This window comes from Eubalaena glacialis, chromosome 20 (assembly GCF_028564815.1).
Source record: "Eubalaena glacialis isolate mEubGla1 chromosome 20, mEubGla1.1.hap2.+ XY, whole genome shotgun sequence".
Lineage (NCBI taxonomy): Eukaryota > Metazoa > Chordata > Mammalia > Artiodactyla > Balaenidae > Eubalaena > Eubalaena glacialis.
The window spans coordinates 9572319-9593696 of NC_083735.1; the positions used below are offsets into that span (position 1 = coordinate 9572319).

Here is a 21378-nt window from a genome sequence, read left to right on the forward strand (position 1 = left end):
CATTTATCGGAGAATCAGGGAGGTTATCTAAAACAGCTTCTTTTGAAATAGAGGCGTGTAATCACAGACACGCGCTTGCAAGGTGGCTGCAGAGATGGGTTTCACGTGCTGCTGTTGGGATTTACTCCCTGCAGCCTTGCACTGTGGTGGCTGGTTGCACATTTAGGAGATGATCTGAATTCATGCCTTTGTCTCCTGTTTGTCCTGTGCAATCATTCTACAAACATCTATCTCAGGGATATCATAAGCACAATAAACTCTGCTGGAGGCTGTGAGAGATTTCAAGGTGAGTGAAACATGATGCTTTCCCTCAGGGAGCCTTGCTCCTGGGAACTGCCTCTCTGTGTGGCCTTTTCCAAGCCTCATACCCCTCCTACTTCTGGCCTTTAGGTTAGTATTTCTCAAAAGAAACATTGTGTGGAGTAGTAAAAGAGCTAAGCTGTACCTCAAAGAGAGGGAAAGGAGAAGGGGTGAATCAGGAGAGGACCCCAAATCCCCAAGTCTAAAGGGGAAAAACTCTGGAGCAGGAAGGAATGGGCCCCTCTTTGGAACAGCAATTGGAAAATACTGTTCTGGACAAACCAGGCTACTTGGAATTCCCTGAACAGATCACCAACTTTGACACCAACGGGGCTTTCTGTGGTGGGTTTCACTCTAGGACACAGATACTCATTTTGAGAAAAGTAAATAAATTATATGGATCTTTTAAGACCCAACCCAAATTTCAGTTTCTGGCAATATCATTTTTTTACGTTTTCACTGAAGGCAAAATCATTTTTCCCATAGTAATTTATATTTATTTACCTCATTGCCCAGTAGTTGTTTGATGAAGTATTTCCTGCCCCCAGTAGTTCATCAATACATCCTTATGACTAGCAGGGCACCTAGTGCTTAAAAGCCTGACCATAACCAGTTGTGAACCAATGCAGGTGAGGTGTAATAAAGGCCGATAAAGAGGATGAAGAGTAGATGGATTTCTTTGCTACCATTATTTCTCAGTCCCATTTTACTGACAGATTGACACATGTAGCCTCAGGAAAGTGACTTGTCTTTTTCCATTTGTTCAGCATGTATTTTCAAGTGCCTGTGATATGCCAGACACTGTTTAAGGCAGTGGGGATATTTTATTTGTAGGAGGAGGACTTGAGTCTAAATGTACTAAAGATGTTGAAGAACATTGGAAGTGTTCCTGACAGTTTTCTTCTCATTTCTTTTCTTGTATCAAGTGTCATTTCTTTTCTTCCAAAGTTACAAAAATTCCTTCAAATTCTTCCTACTACAGTTTTCTGGAAGCTTTAGCACCTACTTCTGGAAACTACCTGTATAACTAATTTTATTTATGGGAAGTAAATATTTTTTAATGATAAAGAAGTAAGAAGGAGGAAGAGGAAGAGAGAAAAATGAGAGAGGGAGGGAGAAAGAGGAGGAGGGAGCAGTAGAGATGGGGAAGGTAGGAGGGGGACTTGTATATGATAAGAAGAGTAATATTATTATTTGCAAAGTCAGCTTCAATGCATGTGAGAGGTTTAATTACAGGCCCATGAATTCAGAGTGCAAAATGTAATCTTCTTTGTACTGGGGCTGTAATTAATTTCTTTTTCAATATCCCCATTTAGTCTGAGTCAGAAAATTGTATTTATTCACTCTTAAAGTTTTTGAAATCCGTGATTTCTTAGTCCATCAGGTTTAGTCAGCTGTTCACTTCCCGTCCCCCACTGCTGATGATGTTATGCCAGGGCTTAAGGAAAGGCCCTCATTTCAATGGTGGGGAGTGGGCATGGCTTCCCCGCCTTATCCCTGCCCCTCGGATCCCTGTCCTGATTGTCCCCGGGACCCTGGCTGGGCGCACGTCCTCTTCCTGGAGAGGAGATGTTTCTGAGTCTGGGGCTTCCTTTCCACAAACCACAGCCAACATTCAAGAGGCATGAGCACCTTGGGGATGACCTGCTGTGTCACTCGAGGGCCCAGGGGCTCCACCTCCTAGTCTTAGGCTCCCATGCTGCCTTTTCTTCTTTGGAGAGGCTGTGCCATAAGACACAGACTTGTCCATGGGGTCACAGCTGGGAAAGGGGAATGGGTCTGTGTTAGCCCTGGGGGCCCACACACTGCCCTGGGCAGGGCTCTATCTTGTTCCACTGCCTCACCCAACTTGCTTCCTGGTCCAGGGTGCAGCGGATACCAGGGCACTGCATTCCACAGCCCTGACACCACCTATCACATCTCTGCCTGCTCTGGCTCTCCATGTTCTCCTCCGCTGCCTCAGCTTGGCCTTGTGTTTTGCTTTGCTTTTATGTTTCATAGTGGGGAATGAGGAATGGGGAACAATGTATCATCACTGCTCCTTTAAACATATTTCACACACCTGGATGACACTTCTGGATTTAGACACCTATAATTTTACTTCGTGCTATGCCAGTATCAGCATCCTCAGGGTGTAAGTAAAATACAGGAGAAAAATCACAGGTGTGCGTCCTTGTGCCTGTACACACACACACACACACACACACACACCCTTTACCACTTCACATATTATCCTGCCACATGGTTCCAGTTCTTCTCAAAAAATAGTTAAGCAAGAGAGAGAGGAGATATGGGGATATATGTATATGTATAGCTGATTCACTTTGTTATAAAGCAGAAACTAACACACCATTGTAAAGCAATTATACTCCAATAAAGATGTTAAAAAAAAAAAAAAAGCTGGTGAGGAAGCGTAGGTGACCTTTGTGTCTTGGGTTTCTAGGGATTCTAAATTCTCTTGATGACCCACACAAAAATTGAAAATTTATTAAAATTTCAGTTGTTTCCTTTTTATACATTAAAAAAAAATAGTTAAGATATCTATACCTTTGGTACAGTGTGGTTCCAGATATAATTTCCCCATGTCATTTGTGTTCATTTTACAAAGAGAAATACAGCAAATCCTGACTTCAACTTAGTTCTAAAGAAAGTTTTTTCCTCTAATTTTTGTGTTTTCTGTTGCTTAAATGTGAAAACAGGATAATATAATGTGTTTCTCCTTTTTGCTGCAGATGCAAAATGTGTAAATGCCTACCCCTGATGCCTAAAAATAGTATCTATTTTTTTGTATTTATGAATCTTTAAGTATGTTGTTTGAGCTGGATTTTTTTTAACAAAGAGACAGAAATCTATCTATGTATCAGCTATAACAATCTATCAATCTGTTTATCCATTTAGAAAATTCTAAATGGGGAAACTAGTTGCTTCAGTAGATTCAATCAACACCAGCCAGCATGGATTGAGGTAACAGGTGGGGTCTGCCCATCTAGCCACTCAGGTAGGTCAGAGTCATCTCTGAATTAATGGATAGTTACACATCACAGCTAAATCAGTCCACATTCTGTTTTGGATTCTAGTTTAATCTTTAAGTTACTTTGTGTGTGTGGGTTTTTTTTGGAAATAGTTATAGTACCAATCTTAAATAAATGCACAGATAGCCATTCTCTAGGAAAACCATATTTGGAAAGAGTTCATTCACCTAGAAAGTCTCTTCAAACTATAGGTAAAGTCAAGTAGATGGTGACAAATGAAATGTCTTCATAATTCAAACTTTGAATGATGAGCCTTTCGGAAGTGCTAAGCATTGAAGAAGTGAAAAATGTGTTTTTTTTCTATTCTGTTCTATTATATTTAAAACACCAAATTATTCTGCTTCAACTATTTAACTTAAAATTTGCCATTTGGATATTTATTATCAATACACAATTTATCTTGATCTTTTACAAAATCAGTTTTCTGTTATTTTTGACAATTTCCAGCTACTAACAATTATCAAAATTGTATGACAAAATAATTCTTAGGTGTTCTAAATTTACTTGCCAATGGGAAGATACTAATTTCTTTTGTTCTGTTATTTTCTTCTGAGTGCTTTCCAGAAAACCAAATTAATCTTCCTAATGTTACACATATGCTTTCAAACATAGTAATCATAAAATCAAATCATAAATAAAAGCTTGGTTTATTATATATTTGAAGCTGAAAGTGTGCATGGATTTTAAATTGAACTGATTCAAGTGCTAGATAAAACCAAAGCAAAAGTTTGAAATAATAAATTAGAAGTTGGATCATCATCAGTTTCAAGCTCAACCATGTTCATCACAACGCAGAGACTACTCCTCATCTCCACTCTTGGGAATGAGTTTACCCATCAGTGGCTCTGTTTTCCAACCTGCTGTCAAGCTAAGAGGCGGCTCTTGTTAATAATTTTAATGCTTTGAAAGTAGAGAAGCCTCACTATTTTATCAATTGTTATTTCCAGTCATTTGTCAAAAGGTTTCAAAAATTAAGGACAGAAATAAGGAAATGAGTTCCATATCAGACTCTGTACATACTGAGGACTGATTTCCCCAGAACCCAGATGGAGATTTCTGGACTAGATCTTCTGTGATACACTACAGTGATTATAGAACATTAGGAAGAGTCTTCTACCTTCTGTGGTAGAAGAGGCTTCTGTAGTTTTTGTCTGCTGGAAATCTGAGGAGAGTGTGAACTCTGTTAGGTGTGAGAGAGTTCTGTCTCAATGAGTGAGAGCAAATGGGGCAATCTAATAGTAGGATTTTAAAATACTTTAAAATTTAACTTGTAATAAAATCAGAAGGACTACGATTATTGCAGTATAGAAACAAAAGTGTACTCGTGATTCTATTACCACTCTAAAAATAGTTTTATGCCTAATTTTCCTGATATACAGATTCAGATACTTATATAGATAAATGTTATCTGGGGTAACAATTTTTTATCAAGCTTTTTTCTTCTCTATATCGCTACATATTTTGCTCATTTTTGTAGAAGTGTATTCATTCAAATATATATAAAATAATATAGTCATTCATATTTCTCATGGTTTCCAAAAATCAACTCTGCCCATATTTTCTCCAATTTTGGATGATAAATCTATAATATATTGCCAGAAATGAGATAGAGTAGTCAAAGTTAACGCAATTGAATACCTAAAGGAAGTTGATCGGATGTATGAAAAGCATGTATGAAAAAGATAGACATTTTGTTGGAATGGAGTGCACTCCATCAAAACTATGAATGATAGGCTTTGGTAACTGAAGTAAGTGGTTGCCAAAGGGAAGCAATAATCTCATTTTCCTTCCTTTATGTTTGACCATGCCTAGAAATTGTGTGAGATACTAGCACCTTAGTTTGAGAGGATCATAAAAAATGCTGAAGCACTCTTAAATCCCGACTCTCCGTAACCCGTTATTAATCGCATCATTTGGTGTGTTTTGTTCACAGTACTTAACAACACTTTCATTTTCTTCTTATTTGATTTGTTTGTTTGGTTTTTTGTCCTCCGTTAACTAGAATGTTATCTCCATGAGATTGGAACTTTGTCGGTCTTATGAATTTCTGCATATTTAGTACCTGGAGTAGGGTGTGGCACACAGTGAATATTCAATAAAAATATATTGAAAGAATGATGAAAAGTATGAAAACTGAAATTTAGGTAAACAAAGAGAACTGAAGATTGGGGCCTGGAATAGAGAACACGGAGATATAATAGTTGTTTTCAAACCAATATTTAGATTTACTTCGTTTATTCAACGTGGTTCCGGAAGTTTAAATAAGACCAAAGGCCAATGAAATTATGATGTATATGTCTAAAAAGTATAGCTGTTTTAAATAACTGCTATGACTGACAATGAAAATTAGAATTATGTTTACATTTTGGTTTTTCCACTTTTCCCTTTCAAAAATAATACATATTATGTCCTTATAACACAGTGTTTCTCAAAATTACTTCCATAGAATTGTTTTTTTGTAACTTTTTATTTTATATTGGACTATAGCCAATTAACAATGTGATAGTTTCAGGTGCACAGCAAAGCGACTCAGCCATACATATACATGTATCCGTTCTCCCCCAAAGTCCCCTCCCATCCAGGCTGCCACATAACATTGAGCAGAGTTCCCTGTGCTATACAGTAGGTCCTTGTTTGGTTATCCATGTTAAATATAGCAGTGTGTACGTGTCAGTCCCCACCTCCCTAACCATCCCTTCCCCCACCCTTCCCCCCTTGGTAGCTGTAAGTTCATTCTCTAAGTCTGTGGGTCTGTTTCTGTTTTGTAAATAAGTTCATTTGTATCATTTCTTTTTAGATCTCCCAGACCAGGGCTCGAACCCATGTCCCCTGCATTGGCAGGCAGACTCTCAACCACTGCGCCACCAGGGAAGCCCAACTTATTGTAGTTTTGACTTGCATTTCTCTAGTAATTAGCGATGTTGAACATCTTTTCATGTGCCTTTTGGTCATCTGTATGTCTTCTTTGGAGAAATGTCTATTTAGGTCTTCTGCCCATTTTTTGATTGGGTTGTTTGTTTTAATGATATTAAGCCGCATGAGCTGTTTGTAAATTTTGGAGACTAATCCCTTGTTGGTCACATCATTTGCAAATATTTTCAACACTCATTTATGATAAAAACTCTCCAGAAAGTGGGCATAGAGGGAACATACCTCAACATAATAAAGGGCATATATGACAAACCTACAGCTAACATCATACTAAATGGTGAAAAGCTGAAAGCATTACCTGTAAGATCAGGAACAAGACAAGGATGTCCACTCTCGCCACTTTTATTCAACATAGTTTTGGAAGTCCTAGCTACGGCAATCAGAGAAGAAAAAGAAATAAAAGGAATCCAAATTGGAAAAGAAGAAGTTAAACTGTCACTGTTTGCAGATGACATGATACTATACATAGAAAATCCTAAAGACACCACCAGAAAACTACTAGAGCTCATCAGTGAATTTGGTAAAGTTGCAGGTTACTTTCATAGAATTCTAGTTGCCCTGGATATTTAGTGCAAAAGGGCTTCCTGACCAGATAAATTTGGAAAATTCTACATACTTTACATTCTCTTAAGTAGGTGAAACACATTTTGCATATTAAATTTTAGTAAACTGAGGGTCCCCTTTAGAAAAGAAAGATGCTTAATTTTGTTTAATCCAGAATTTTTCAAATTGATTTGACCCTGATTTGATGATCTTTATAGACATCTGTGATGATCCTCTGAGAGTGTTATACAGAAGTGTGGGAAATGCTGCTGTAATGTTACTGGAATAATGTTCACTGTGATATTCCAGATTAGACTTTTTCAATAAGCAGGAAAGGAAAGCATTTGTTTATTTTTTTCCTTATCTTTTATCTGTTAATAACTTTACACATAACATGGGCAACTATGCATATTTTCTCTCAAAGACTCTCTTTCATTCCCATTTTTGTCAGCATCAATGTCAGGGTTTGTCAAATGGAAGACACAGGTAGAATTTCCTCTTGTAACAATAGGCTTGTCAGATAATAAAATAATGCTGCACTCAACTCAATGCCAGACAACAGCCTTAGAAGAAGTGATTGGGTGTGCTCAGACCTGATGTATGCCTCTCACATCTTCTCATGCACCTGTTGGTTTGTGATTCTGCAATCACGTTTCGTTACTGCTTACAACCTTAGGGCTTCATGTTTTCAGAGGCAGCTCTGGAGCCAAAGCAGTTTTTCATCTAACTCTAGGCTGGATGGATTGCTTTTTTCTAAATAAAATTATTCTTTTCCTATAAGATGTATTTCTGAAATATAATAGCACTGGCCTCCGTCTGAATATAATTAATATAATTAATGTTTGCAATGATAACAAATTCTTTACTGAGACATTTTTTTCCTTGATTTTCATTGCAAGCAAGTTTTATAATGATGATGATAACACTTAACATGAGATTTATCTCTTTAAAATTTTTAAGTGTACATTACTGTTGACTATAGGTACAATGATGTATAGCAGATCTCTAGAAATTATTTATATTACTTAACTTAAACTTTATACCTTTGAATTAATAACTTCCCATTTCCCCCCTGCCTCGCTTCCCCCCAGCCCCTGGCAACCACCATTCCAGTCTTTGATTTTGTACATTTGACTGTTTTTGATACCTCATATAAGTGGAATCATACAACACTTGTCTTTCTGTGTACTGAGACATTTTCTTAACCCAGGCTTTTTCAGTCTTTTTTTTGGTAAGATATTTATCCACGTGGAATGACATCCAACTTTGTTTTGTTTCCAGGGTTCACTTCTTTCACATGCATTTTCTTACTTAAGCCACAACACATGGTCCTGCCACCTTTGTTATTGTCTTAATTTTAGAGAAGATACCTTAAGGATCATATATTTATTTAGCAGAAGTTGGCAGAACGGAAATTTGAACCCAGGTCTTGTGCTGCATTAGAGGGTTGTATCTGTGAATAATTACTAATGGATCACTTAATGTTTAATATCGTTTTGACGGCATAACACAGTAGCAACACTGTGATGATTTTTTTAAGAAGTCTTCCATGAATAATTCGGGTTGTTTTTGGTTTTGTAATTGCTCAGGGTTGGTGCAAATGTACAGTTCTCCTGTGAGGACAATTACGTGCTCCAGGGATCCAAGAGCATAACGTGTCAGAGAGTCACGGAGACTCTGGCTGCGTGGAGTGACCACCGGCCCATTTGCCGAGGTAAGGCCTATGTGATTGCGTCTGCCCAGGTTCTCTCTTTACTCAGATTTGGCATGCTTTTCTGAACGATTTAAGTGCAAAGCACTGTGTATAGGCAGAGCAAAACGTGGTGATGATTTATGCTTTCATAGTGATGTAGGTAAACAAGAAATATTTTTTGAAATTTTTTAGGAGGCAAACATTTCCAAGGATATTTGTGGTTTTTAAATTTCAGGAAATACATGAGTAAATCTATTCATTCAAACACACACACACATACTCGATATAACTTGGTATCCATCTATCTATATACACAGTTTGCATATGTATGAAAATATGTTACATAACCAGATGCTTTGGAAAACTTTATGCATGTTCCTGCAAATCTAAAAATTCTCACTTTGCAATAGTAGTGAAGTTGAATTCTTGGGTTTTGATAGTATCAGTGATAAAGGGAGTTTGTTAGCATGATCTGGAGCCATCATTTTATTATTAAATCATATTAAACTAGGACATAGAAGAGCAAAATACTGCATTATCATCATCTTCCTCAATGAGGTCAAAGTATGTATTTGTTGCTTCTGTGAAGTACGTGAAGAATTCTACCAGAATTATAGAAGCCATAGTGAACCCAGCAGAAAACTGTTTTGGCTATTTTACTAAGGAAGAATCAATAAAATTAAAAGAAGAACTAGGTATTTTGTTTTGTTTGCATTTTGGCCATAAAATAATTTATGCAAATTGGTAGTTTTAAAGGAAGAAGAAAAAAAAGTAGTAAGTTGAACAAGGAATAAAAAGTATATTCTTATATACTTTCATATATAAGAATATCTTATCCCTCCTTATAGTCTTTTTCAAGTGAATGGATTCATAAATTTTTATTTTAAAATGTTCCAGTTGTAAAAAGGTACAATACAAGATGAACAGTGTAAGTTATATCCTGTGAAATGAAGTAGTTGCAAAATACATTGCTAGTTTCATCACAGCTAAAATACTAGATTGCAGGCTTTATTTAGTATAGTGTACCTTTACCTATAACAACTTGGTGGCTTTTTACATGTAGAAAACACAGCTTTGTAGCATCTATGCATCCTGAGGGCAGAGTGGGCATGTGGTCTGGTTGCAGGTGGCCCTTTCCCATGAAAAATTTCCCTTCTTGGAGAAGCACCCATCTCTGGTCAGGAAATGTGTATGGCTGCGCCCCTCCCCTTTTGGTCACTAGACTATTTGTACACTAATACTAAAGCGACATCATTAGGCTTTCAAAGGAACTGTAGCAAAATCCTTATTCCCATGAAAGGGTGGTAATGTTCATGCCCCAGTTACAAATGAGGACTAAGCCACAGGTATTATCGTTGCCCTAAGGAAAAAATATGCTTTCATTTTCAAATGTTTTTCTTGCTCTTCTATACCAGGAACATATGTCGTTATTTTAAAAGCCCACACTAGACAAAACTAGTAAATGTGCATCTGCTTTAAATTGATATTTTAGAGTAACATTAAGGGACTATTGAGTAGGATATTATTTGATTCTTACCTTATTTATGAATCCAGAAGTTTTCCTTTTTTTTTCCCTTTGCCCCAAATCTCATCTACACTCAAAACAATTTCCCAGCACGTTGGCCCCAGCTTATACGCTGATTTGGTTGGTGTCAAACACTCAGGTGCTTGCTCCATCCAGGCTAATGGTGGGACAGTTCCCTCCATCCCCCTGGACCACCAACTGCTCACTTTTAGAGGTAATTAGAGGAGGAGTCGTTTGACTTCCTGTTCCCGTAGATTCTAATGTCCTACTTTATCATTTTAGAAGAGAAAGCTCTCCCACAGGGTCTTTGTCTGTTGTGTGGTTCTTGGTCTGGTTTCCCGTGGAAGCCTCCTCACCTCTCTCCACACCCACTTCTCTTTTTCACACTCAACTATATTCATCTCCTCTTTCTTCCTCCCAGCTGTTAACTGTTTTGCTTTAATTACATGTACCTTCATTTTCATGGACTAATCCTTTAGCTGTTTTTCAATTTATTACTTTTAACTTTCTGAAATAATGAGCTATAGCAGGAAGAAATAATTAAGGAAGAGTTTTCTTATAGGATGTATATTTTAAATCTGCATACTAGAACGATAGCAGACTGTGTCTAGAGAACAATAAAAAATATCTTTAAAAACACAGTTTTAAAGAAATATGTATTTTAGAGCATTTGGAGTAGTACGGCATTAAACAAAAAAAATTAAAGTCCTGAAATCTCCTAAATAGGAGAATTTGAGATAAACTGTTTAGAATTAGGTGATAACAATTAGGTGACAGAAAACCAAACCCAAGAGAAGCTTAAAACAAATGGAAGTGGATTTCTCTCTTATACAGAAGTTAAGAGCTAGGCAGTACAGGACAAGGATGGCAGGTCTGTTTCAGATATGAAAATGTCCTCAAGACTCACTCTGTCCTCACTGTGGTCACGCCTCCATGCTCACAGTCCACGGTGGTATCCACACTCCAGGTGACTGGATGGAGGAGGTGAGAAGAACCAGTGAGAGACCTAGCAGACGTGTGCTAACGAGAGTCTGCAGAGACCGCCACGTGCATTTCTGCTCGTTCTCATTGGCCAGAATCCAGCCAGATACTCTCACCTCGTTGTGAGACTTAGAAACAGATATAGTTTTTATTCTGTATGTTTAAATATATGCCAAACAATTATACTTCTATGAAAGAAAAGGAGAATAGATATTAAGGGACTCTTTGCCATGGGGGTATATTTTTATAAGGAGAGGTGGGATAAATCACTGAATAAATGACACTTTTTTTTTTTTTTTTTTTTTTTTTGCTTCCCTGTATCATCTGCAGCTTTCCATGAGTGGAGAGTGCAAATAAATTAGAGAATCATTCATCCCTCTCTCACGTCCCTTGGCATTTTTGTATCAGTGCAGGACTATCTGTGTAAGCTATATGGATGAAAAAAAGGGTGGAGGTGTGTGTGTATGAATATCCCACTTTCTGGACTGGAAAGGGCTCATCTGTAAGTATCATGGTTAAGCCAGGAACCTGTCCTCCACTTCAACACCCAACTCCCTTTCTCTGCTCTGTACTCACCTCCTGGCCACATGGCCCTCTCACAAGAGGCAGCTTCCTCCTGCAAAGGCAGCAGGAACACCCTTCCCTCTAGTCTGGGTGACAGAGTCTTATATAACATAAGTAATCACCATGTACCATGACCTGATCAATTACATATACAGATGGATGGTCAAACGTCTTAGTGCATCTGTAGGCTGACCCAATAGAGGATCACTTCGAGCAGTCTCTAGAGCAGGGCTCTCCACTAGAAATAAAATGCAAGCCACAGATGTAATTTTAAAACATCTGGTAGCCAGATTTGAAAAGGAAAAGAAGCAGGTGCAGTTAATTTTAATAACATATTGATAATTTATTTAACCCAAAATATTACAAATATCATTTTAATGTATAGTCAAAAAGATTATAGGGAGATGCTTTACTTTTTTCTCTTTCTTTTATTCATACTATGTCTTGGAAATCCAGTGTGCATTTTATGCTCAGAGCACATCTCAGCTCAGACCAGTGGCATTTCAAGTGCCCAGTAGTCAGATGTGCTAGTGGCTACCATGGACAGCGCCACTCTGGCTGTGTAGCTCAGCCCAGTTCCAGTTTTCTCAGCGCTCAGCACGCTTGTGGGTGTGAAGGGAAGCAGTGACCTCCATGAGTCATGGGTGGTTTCCTGGCAGGCATCCCTCAGTGTAGAACATACTTTCTTCTATTAAAGCCCATACATTTTCCAGGTTGGCAACATTTAGGAACCCTGAGTCTGTCATCATTCCCTCCTTTAAATAGTGTCTCTACTGGCTTTTAATGACTGATTCCTCAATTAAAGAAGAGCTGAAAAAACCTTTCTTTAGGTGGAGCTTTTATGGCTGTTTCTATAAAGATAGCTTTAGCTGTCTAAAATGTAGGGGGAAATGGATAACATGAAACATAATGATGTTTCAAATGCTACCCAAAACAGAACATAGGGATATTTACTTAGCTGTCAGTAGGTTCCAGACACCAAGTGCAGTTTTTCAAGTTCATCTTCTCCTCTGTGCTACCCCGTAATACATTGTATGTAAGAGGCGAGCACCGTGGTTTGGGTCTTCCTGATGCACTCTGAGCCTTTAAAGCAGCCCTTATATTGATCATCTCAGCCACACGTTCTAAATTCAGCTATCTATCAAATGCAATAAAATGCCTCTGGTCTGAGCATTGCATGCATTATGAGATTTCAGCTCAGTCAGTTAAGGAAGGACTGATTCTCAAGGCTCCCTTCTTCATGAAGGGTCTCTAACTCTTAAGTAATTATCATGCCTTCTCCACAGAAGGAATATCTGATAGAGGCATTTGATAAATTGCAGTGAGTCAGGAGTGATCTTTCACATCTGGACACTGGGTCCTAAGCCAATGCTTGCTTACATTAGCTAATTAGCTCTGAGAATGGGAGATGTTACCTTTTCTTCCTGTTACCACAGGGATGAATGGTTGCCATAGCTCAGTAATTACACAAGTGATTTTGTTTGAAATTATGCTTACTTCATTTAGGGATATGAAAACAACCATTATGATTTTTCACAGGGTAAAATATGAGCTGTTTGAAACTGTATAAGTATCTTTAACTAGCAGTAGATTTTTTAAATAAGCAAACAAAAAAGAGAAGAAGAGGATATACTTCTTTTTTTTAAGTAAAATGTTCCAGCTGGCATTTCATTCCATCAATATTTAGGGGGGATATATAGAGAGAGTTTCTTTTAATGCTAATGCACTTTGATCTGTGGAATTAATATTTTTAGTTGCTCTCTGAGTTGAAAGGGCACATAAGAAAAGTGAAGTGTTTTTTGCAATTCTAACTGTGGTTACATGGAAGCCAATTAGAGCTACCAAGGGTCACAGAATAAAGTTATTATTATCTTGGGATTCCAGGTCAGGTTAGCTCAGAATTACCCTTAACTTATTAACTTTTCACTTACCAAGAACTTTACAGTTTATTCTTCCCTACTCACAGTTTCTGTCCATACAGAAATGACCTTTTAAATAGTAGTGAAAAGACCATTTATAACTGCAAGATGACTTCATTCTACCAGATTAAAGGTCCAGAGCCAATTGTAAGATTATATTTTAATACTGATTATTATATCAGGTAGCTGTGAGCGCAGAGATTTAAAGAAGCATACACACGTTTTAAAGAAAAAATATTTCCTTGTGATAGATATAAAAATATTGAGAACTCTCAGGGTTTGCTCTCTTAGGAATGTTCATATGTAAGAGACATCAGTATTAAGTGTATTTATCATGCTGCACATCACATCCCTGGTACTTATTTATCTTATAACTGGAATTTTGTGCCTTTTGACCACCTTCCTCCCTCACACCATCCCCCGTCTTTGTAGCCACACATCTGATCTCTTTTTCTATGAGTTTGTTTGTTCATTTGTTTGTTTTTGAAGTATAATCGCCTACAACACCATGTTAGTTCCTGTTACACACCATAGTGATTCAGTATTTCTGTACATTACAAAATGATCACCATGATAAGTCTGCTTACAATATGTCACCATAAAAAGTTATTAAATTATTACTGCCTATATTCCCTATGCTGTGACTCATTTATTTCATGACTGCAAGTTTGTACCTCTTAATTTCTCACACTTTTAACTTTTACTTTAATTCCAGTGAATTTGGATAAATTTCTGGTTTCGCTTCTAGACTCCTAAGGATTTATACTCTTTACTTGAATGTCACTTGGGAAAAAAACATGTTTTTCTCTATTTTTTATTAAGTTACTGGAAATAACAAAGCCATGTATTTTTATACCACTCCTCTCAAATTCTACTGACATAAAACGACCTGAAAGCTAATGTGAATTTGGTGCTAATTATGTTCCTAGAACCTGCCTGGGAAGTTTGTGACAGCTCCCTTGCATTTGTTTTCCTTCTGCCTGGAACACTTCTGCCCCAGGTGTCCACATGGGTCTCTATCCTACACTGGTCATCAGATGTTGTCTCATCCAAACCCTTCCATACCCACCCTCTTCCAGATATGCTTTGAACCCTGACTCTGCTTTTCTGTAAAGGTCAAATATCCTCCTGAATTAGATGGTCAGGTGTTTAATTGCCTGAGGAAGTCAACTTAATTTTGTTCTCTCTCTGCTGTATCCTCTGTGCCTGAAACAGTGCCCAACTCTTACAAAGCGTTTACTGTATATTTCCTTACTCCCTATGCTATGGTGTGTCGGAAAATGCGCTGAAGGCTTTACTCGAATTCTTTCCTTCAGTCCTTACAGCTATCATAGATGAAGTTATGATTATTATGTGGATAACCTGAGAGGCTTAAAATGAAATAATTTAAGATAAGACATCTAGTAACTTCATAAACCAGGCTTGGAACTCAGGTGTGATTAAGAAAAGCAAGCTCTTAACCTCTGACATACTTTCTCCATTTTGGTTGACAGTCTGGTTATAGACATAAAATCTGTGGTTTTCTTCTAAATCATACAAGATATACACTATCCAGTATAATTCTTAATGTGCTTGAAAAAAGCTTCAGATGTGAGTCCAGATATCCTATTAATTTAAGTTTGGTCGATTAGAATATTATTCTCTTCAACTATTTTGATTAATTAAGTAGTTACTATAGAACAGTAAAGATTCCTGGAACTGATTATACATAAATAGATAAATGACTACTTCAAATTATATAAGATAAATTATGTGAAACAAATGTTTTATACGTAATAAATATTCAGTGATTAAATGGATAAATGGCACAGATTGACATTCAGAATTGGTTAGTTTTATACTCCCTTTCCACTTTCCTTCTTGATCTATATTTCCAATGATCATTTTGTGAATTCTGCTTTTATCTTAAAAACATGTAAGATATAAGCAAAATTTGAGTTTACAAATTTAGAACACTGTCACATGAGTGATATTAGCTATACATTAATTAGGTCCTGGTTATTATCAAAGAACATTTATTAAGCATTTTTAAGATTTAAGTGTAAATTACTTTACGTTAGGTGTTATATTTCCAAAAAGGTTTTGACAAGGGGGAAAGCCTTTGCAGGAGCAGAAAGTGATATTCAACTGTAATACGTATAAATGTGTATATACATTTCCATTATGGGAATGCATTTAAATCTTGCTATAAAAACTTGCTTGGCACTAGTATATTGTAATTACCTGATTATTTGCTTAATTAAATACTTTGTTGACTAATCCAATGTGTGTTTAATCCAGAAGCAACTGTTTGGGAAGTAGTTCCCCGTCTGCAAGGACACAGTGAGATTGCTCATCATAATCAGAGCAGGGCGCTAAGCTTTCTCTGTGTCTGAGCAGCTACAGGGGAAGGAGTAGAGTTCACTCTGCTCTCTCCACTATACAATTCAGAGAAATTGAAGCTTGGTATGACCCTTCCTGCAGCAGAACCAGAGAGTAGAGAAAAAACCCCAGGCAATAGATCATCTGCGGGAGACATAGAAGATAATGTCCAGTCTGTACTTCAACCACCATGTGGATTTGGATAATGGCACACAGAGATCATGATAACTCAAGAAACATTATTATTATCTGATAGCAACTCTACACATAGATGGTTGAACTTTGAGTTGTGGCCAGTAGAAAATCTGAGAATTGTCTCTGACTAGTAGGAAAGCCTTGATATAAGAAACTAGTACCTAATGAATCGTAATTGGTGTGATGACGGTAGGATGATCACATGATGAAGAGGCAGATGATTAGAATGGGGACGACTTAGAAAGGCAAAGACTGAGGTACTAGCTAAAATTTTCAACAGTTTCCCAAGAAAGAGTATTAGAAGTAAATAATTAGAGTTAAATCATATTATTTAAGCCTATCAACCTACTCAAAAAATACATCAACAAATATCTATGGGGTAACTGTTGAATGCCAGGAATTGTTCTGATTGTTGAGGTTATACAGGGAGGAAAACAAAACAAACAAAATCCCTGCCCTGAATATTCCCACATACTTCATTTCAGCTGATTATTTTGATGGCTTGATTAAAAGTATGGGTAGAAAAAAGAGTTAAAAAGTTAATTTATTAGGAAAATGTACTGCAAAAATAGGGACATAGTTCTAAGAAAACGAAAAAATATTTTATGTATTAATTTGACAAGTTTTGGTGAGAAATACTTCTGAAGGGACTGGATTCATAACTTGTTCTGTGTGAAACACAGTACCATGTATGCAGGAAAATGTAGAAAATGTGCTGGTTCCCTATGTAAATTTTACTAATAGTTATCTCACTAAAAATATAATCACTAAAAATCCTATCTCCCCAAACAGTGGGTAAGGTGAATTTCATGAAGAGCTGGGAACCAATTTTAATAAGTCAAGTTGAGGTCAAGCTTCAAAGCAAACAACTAAGACCCAGGGCCATTGACAGGCTGTCAGATTTGGTGAACTTTCCAGCAGAGTGACAGCTGGGGCTGATGATTGCATGAATACAAATTGTCCGTGGTAATGTAACACATTAGTTCCCCACTGCACACATTCTTCACATGTCTTTTTTCAAAGTTTGAAATGCTTAGGATGGCACTTTGATAATATTACTTGAAAACTAGTCAACAGATATTTATTGAGTAACACTCTATTTATGTTTCTGTCAGCTCTTCAGTGTGAAATTTCACAAAGTAGGGTAACACAAAGGTATGATAACTCAAATTTTATTGATAACTTTTCTTCTAAGTTTCTGTAATTAATACCCGTAATATTAGAGGGCTTTAGGAAAATTTCAGATCTGAAGTTCATGATCCTCTCTAGAACGTGTTCCTAAAAGCAGACTCACTGGTGAGGGAAATTGTACAGCACAGGTGTATGTGCTTGTGGGCTCTGCTCTGTTCAATGACCTTTGGAGCCAAGACACGCCTACTGGGTTTTGCAAACCAGGTGACACTTTATCCATATTTATTAAAAAGTGGTGTTCATCTGGAAAGCAAATGCCAATATTTTAAAAGCTAACTTTCATATGTTTTTATTAATCAATGTATAGTAGATTAATTCTTAGCTAATTATTTTCATAGTAAGTATCAAGTACCTGAAATGTTGTGTAAAGTCAGCTTCCCACATTTTTTATGTCAGCAACTATCAACATTAGATATGGTGTTGAGGATATACAGATAAGTGAGGGAAGGATGCTTTCCCAAGGTCAAGGGAACCACAGCCTTGTTGGAAAGAGAGATCTGTACATTGACAATTACAATACTAGGAATAGGCATAATCGATATTATTGCTGTATCAATGTAAATGGAAGAGAGAGAGATATTCCTGGAGGGCAGTTAGGGATTTCCCCATTAAATGGTTTCTGTGACTCCTCCCCTACAACCTGGCCCTTGGGGGTCAGAATCCTATTCTCTTGTAGCTCAGTCTCTTAGGACAATACCTGACCTGCTCAGCCAACAAAAGGAAGGAAGGAAGGAAGGGTGGGTTATGAATAAAATCTACTCTTCAGTGGACAGCAGTTTAATCAGTTCGTGTGATATGATATCTTAGGAAAATGAACCTGAGCTTCTCTTGTATTAGTTCTTATTTGTGAAATTAGTTTCTTCTGCTCTTTTCTCAAACCCAGTTTAAATTATTAATGTTAAGAGTGGAGTTCAGGCTGACATGTGATTTACAAAATTGTGTATTGATTTTTTAAAGGCTTCTTTCTTAAAGTGGAGATCAGTTGAAATATTTTTATATTCAAAACTTAGTCATTCTTATTGGGTTATGTTACTTCCGTGATTTACTTGGTCTTTCATTTTTAAGATATTTTCTTTTTCCTTTTAGAGCCACCGTTTCTATTTTCTTTCTTCACAAATTCAACTGTATTTTAAGTTCTTATTTGCATTGTGCTATAAGGAAATTGGTACAGTTTGTTACAGAATACAATGATACAGTGTAAAACTTGAGAGGAAATTTAAATATCATCTGTTCCACCATCTTTTAAAATGAAAAGGATGAAGCTGCGGGGGGTCGGGATTACTGGTTCAAGGTCATATCGTGTAGGGCATAGTTGAGACACTAACTCCGGTCTCCTGAATTCTTATTGCACTGCGTGCAACCAAAGGTCTCTACAGACCGTCTCTGAGTCAGAATGGTGCTTGAAATGGACTAATTTGATTTGACATTGTCCATGGTGCTATTGTAATTAAGTCATTCTGTGAATGGCAGTGCCTTGGGAAACATAATATAATAAAGAGTTCCAGGTAAACGTTGCAGATACCAAGCAAGGGTCCTGAAGGCTGAGTAAAATCTACTTGCCAACTTGAGTTCACAAATAGCTTTTCATTACAATAAATGCTAGATACATAACTTGAAGTTCCATGTATATCTTGTGTCTTCAGCACACAGATGAAATCCTGTGGAAAATAATATCATCTCTATGTACTTCTAGCTAGAACGTGTGGATCAAATCTGCGTGGGCCCAGTGGTGTCATTACCTCCCCTAATTACCCAGTTCAGTACGAAGACAATGCACACTGTGTGTGGGTCATCACCACAACAGATCCAGACAAGGTAAGGCTCTCATCTTCCCCCTCTGCGTACCTGATGAAATCAGCACTCTGCCTGGGCAACTGTTTACAACGAACAACCTGGTGAATGTCATGCACCCTTACATTTTGTTCTTTTAATTGAAAATCTGCTGCTGCTTTGTGTGTGTATCTGTCTACATTTGTTGCAAAGCCAGTTGTAGATTCAGTTAATTCTTAGTGAGTATTCTCAGTGTGCTTGCCTCCTACTGCTTCTGGAGGTTATGTTTATGCTCTTTTTTTTCCAGTTTTATTGTGATGTAATAGTTGACATATAACATTGTATAGTTTAAGATGTACAACATAATGATTTGGTGTGTGTTTTTAAATGATCACCACAATAAGTTTAGTTAACATCCATCACCTCACACAGTTACACGTATTTTTTCTTGTGATGAGAACTTTTAATATCTACTCAGCAAAACTTGATGACTGATGGGTGGAAGGTGTGGAGTAAGGGGTGAGGAGCCATGGGCAGGTGGTTTTGATTCTCTTGCTTAACATTGTGTCCACATGGCTTCAAGTGCAGGTGCTGTGAGGGGGGAGGAGGAGGAGGAATCAAGAATGGCTTTGGGGTGTGTCGTGAAGCCCTGACCAGAATGGGCACAGGGTCTAGCTTCCTGGGGAGTCCTGGTGGACATGCGCTGTCCTTGCATAATTACTGATGATAATGCCCTTCTTTATTCTCCTAATTATTCCAGATTGGAGCAATAGATTCTAAGTTCTCCCTACCTCGAACCAGGGAAAGGGGCTCAGAAACCAGTCTTTTATGGGAAGAGATGATGAGTTTGGCTCTAGGCATAGTGAGAGTGAGGTGCCTGCTGTATCTCCAAGTGGGTCTCCCTGGTAGAGGTCAATTCGGAATTCCCAGGTGTTTCCTTAGCTGCTGAAACCTGGGATGTGTGTGACATCATGCAGAGGAGACAGAAGGAGCCAAAGAGAATCCTGATGGTGGCATCATCTTTCTCTCAGGGCCAGCTGGAGGGTGGACTTGGCTCCACTGTCATGAATGGTAGTGATCTTGCAACTAGAAGTGCCACGTAGAGTTTTAAAATACTAAACTCTTGTATGGTTGAAGTGGGATACCCTGGTGTTCCAACAGGGAAAGGAGTGGCTCCAAACTAAATCATCAGGGGATTTGTGTAACTCCCTTCCAATATTTTAAAAATTCATTTAAATCCAGATTACATATGGGATAATCATAAATATTTTCCTATATGGAACATATGCCTGTATATCTGTGTTTCTATTTCTTTCCAATTGTCAACTGAAAAAAAGCACTGCCTAAAAGTTGAGGATTAGTTTTATTCGGCAGATGTACTGAGGACGTAAGCCCAGGAGACAGCCTCTCATATAGATCTCAGGGACTGCTCTGAAGAGGTACGGGAGGGGCCAGGATATAACGGAGGTTTTGGGAAAAAACAGGCAGTCGGACATCCAAAGATCACTGTTAATAAGAGAAAACCAGACCTCTCAAGTTGAGGAATTTAGCGCTTTTCTATGTGTGGGAAGATGCAAGAGTCTGGGCCCAATGAAATCATTCCTTTGATAACGCACCTCAACTGTCTAGGGCCAGTATCCTGTTTTTCTCCAACCTGAATCCCCTCAGGGTGCAGAGGCTGGTGGCTTGATGGCCACAACATCCTTTGTTTACTGATGCAGCAGGCGACATTCTTCATCCACACTGTATATACTGGAATAATTGATATCTCTGTGCAAATAAAGGAAGCTTAGAGTTCCCATTGTCTCAACCCTTTACCTGACAGAGAGGAAGCTGAGACCCAGGGAAGGTAAGATTGCACAGCTACTTACTCTTATTGCAGGATAAAAACACATGTGCTCTTTGCACTGCACTGTGATAGCCTCTTTGTTAGCTTTCTTCCTCCCTAAAGAAGAGTTGTTTCTTTTGTAGCTATCTATTCCATTATCACTTTGACGAGAACCACAAGGAAGTGAGATAATAGGTTATTCAGTGCGTCAATAGGATATTCTTGGCTGTAGATAATAGAAGAGCTGACTAAAAGCCAGAAGTTTTAGGGAAAAACTATTTCATGCAGAGCCAGGGAGATTCCAGGTTTAATTCAGGAACTCATTAACTTTGCTGAGGGCTCAAGTGTTTGCCTTTCTTTTCTGCTCGGGTCTCCAGAGCAGTGATAACATCCCCCTCAGGTCACAAGATGCTGCCACACCATCACATTCAGTGTTCAGTGAAGAAATGTGGCATGTCTTTCTTAGAAATGGTAGGAATTGTCTAGAAATTCCCAGAGGCTTCCCTTCTGGTCCAATTGAGTAAAATGTCCACAATCCGGATCAT

General features: G+C 37.8%; 1 protein-coding gene across 1 annotated transcript in view; it reads left to right on the forward strand.

The window, feature by feature from the left end:
- The window catches only part of CSMD1 (CUB and Sushi multiple domains 1), a 1818880-nt gene that overhangs the window by 1314162 nt on the left and 483340 nt on the right, over positions 1–21378 (forward strand). The window contains exons 9-10 of the mRNA XM_061177359.1: positions 8396–8520; positions 18929–19050. Coding sequence (XP_061033342.1) covers positions 8396–8520; positions 18929–19050 — 247 coding nt within the window. The remainder of the gene's footprint in view (positions 1–8395; positions 8521–18928; positions 19051–21378) is intronic.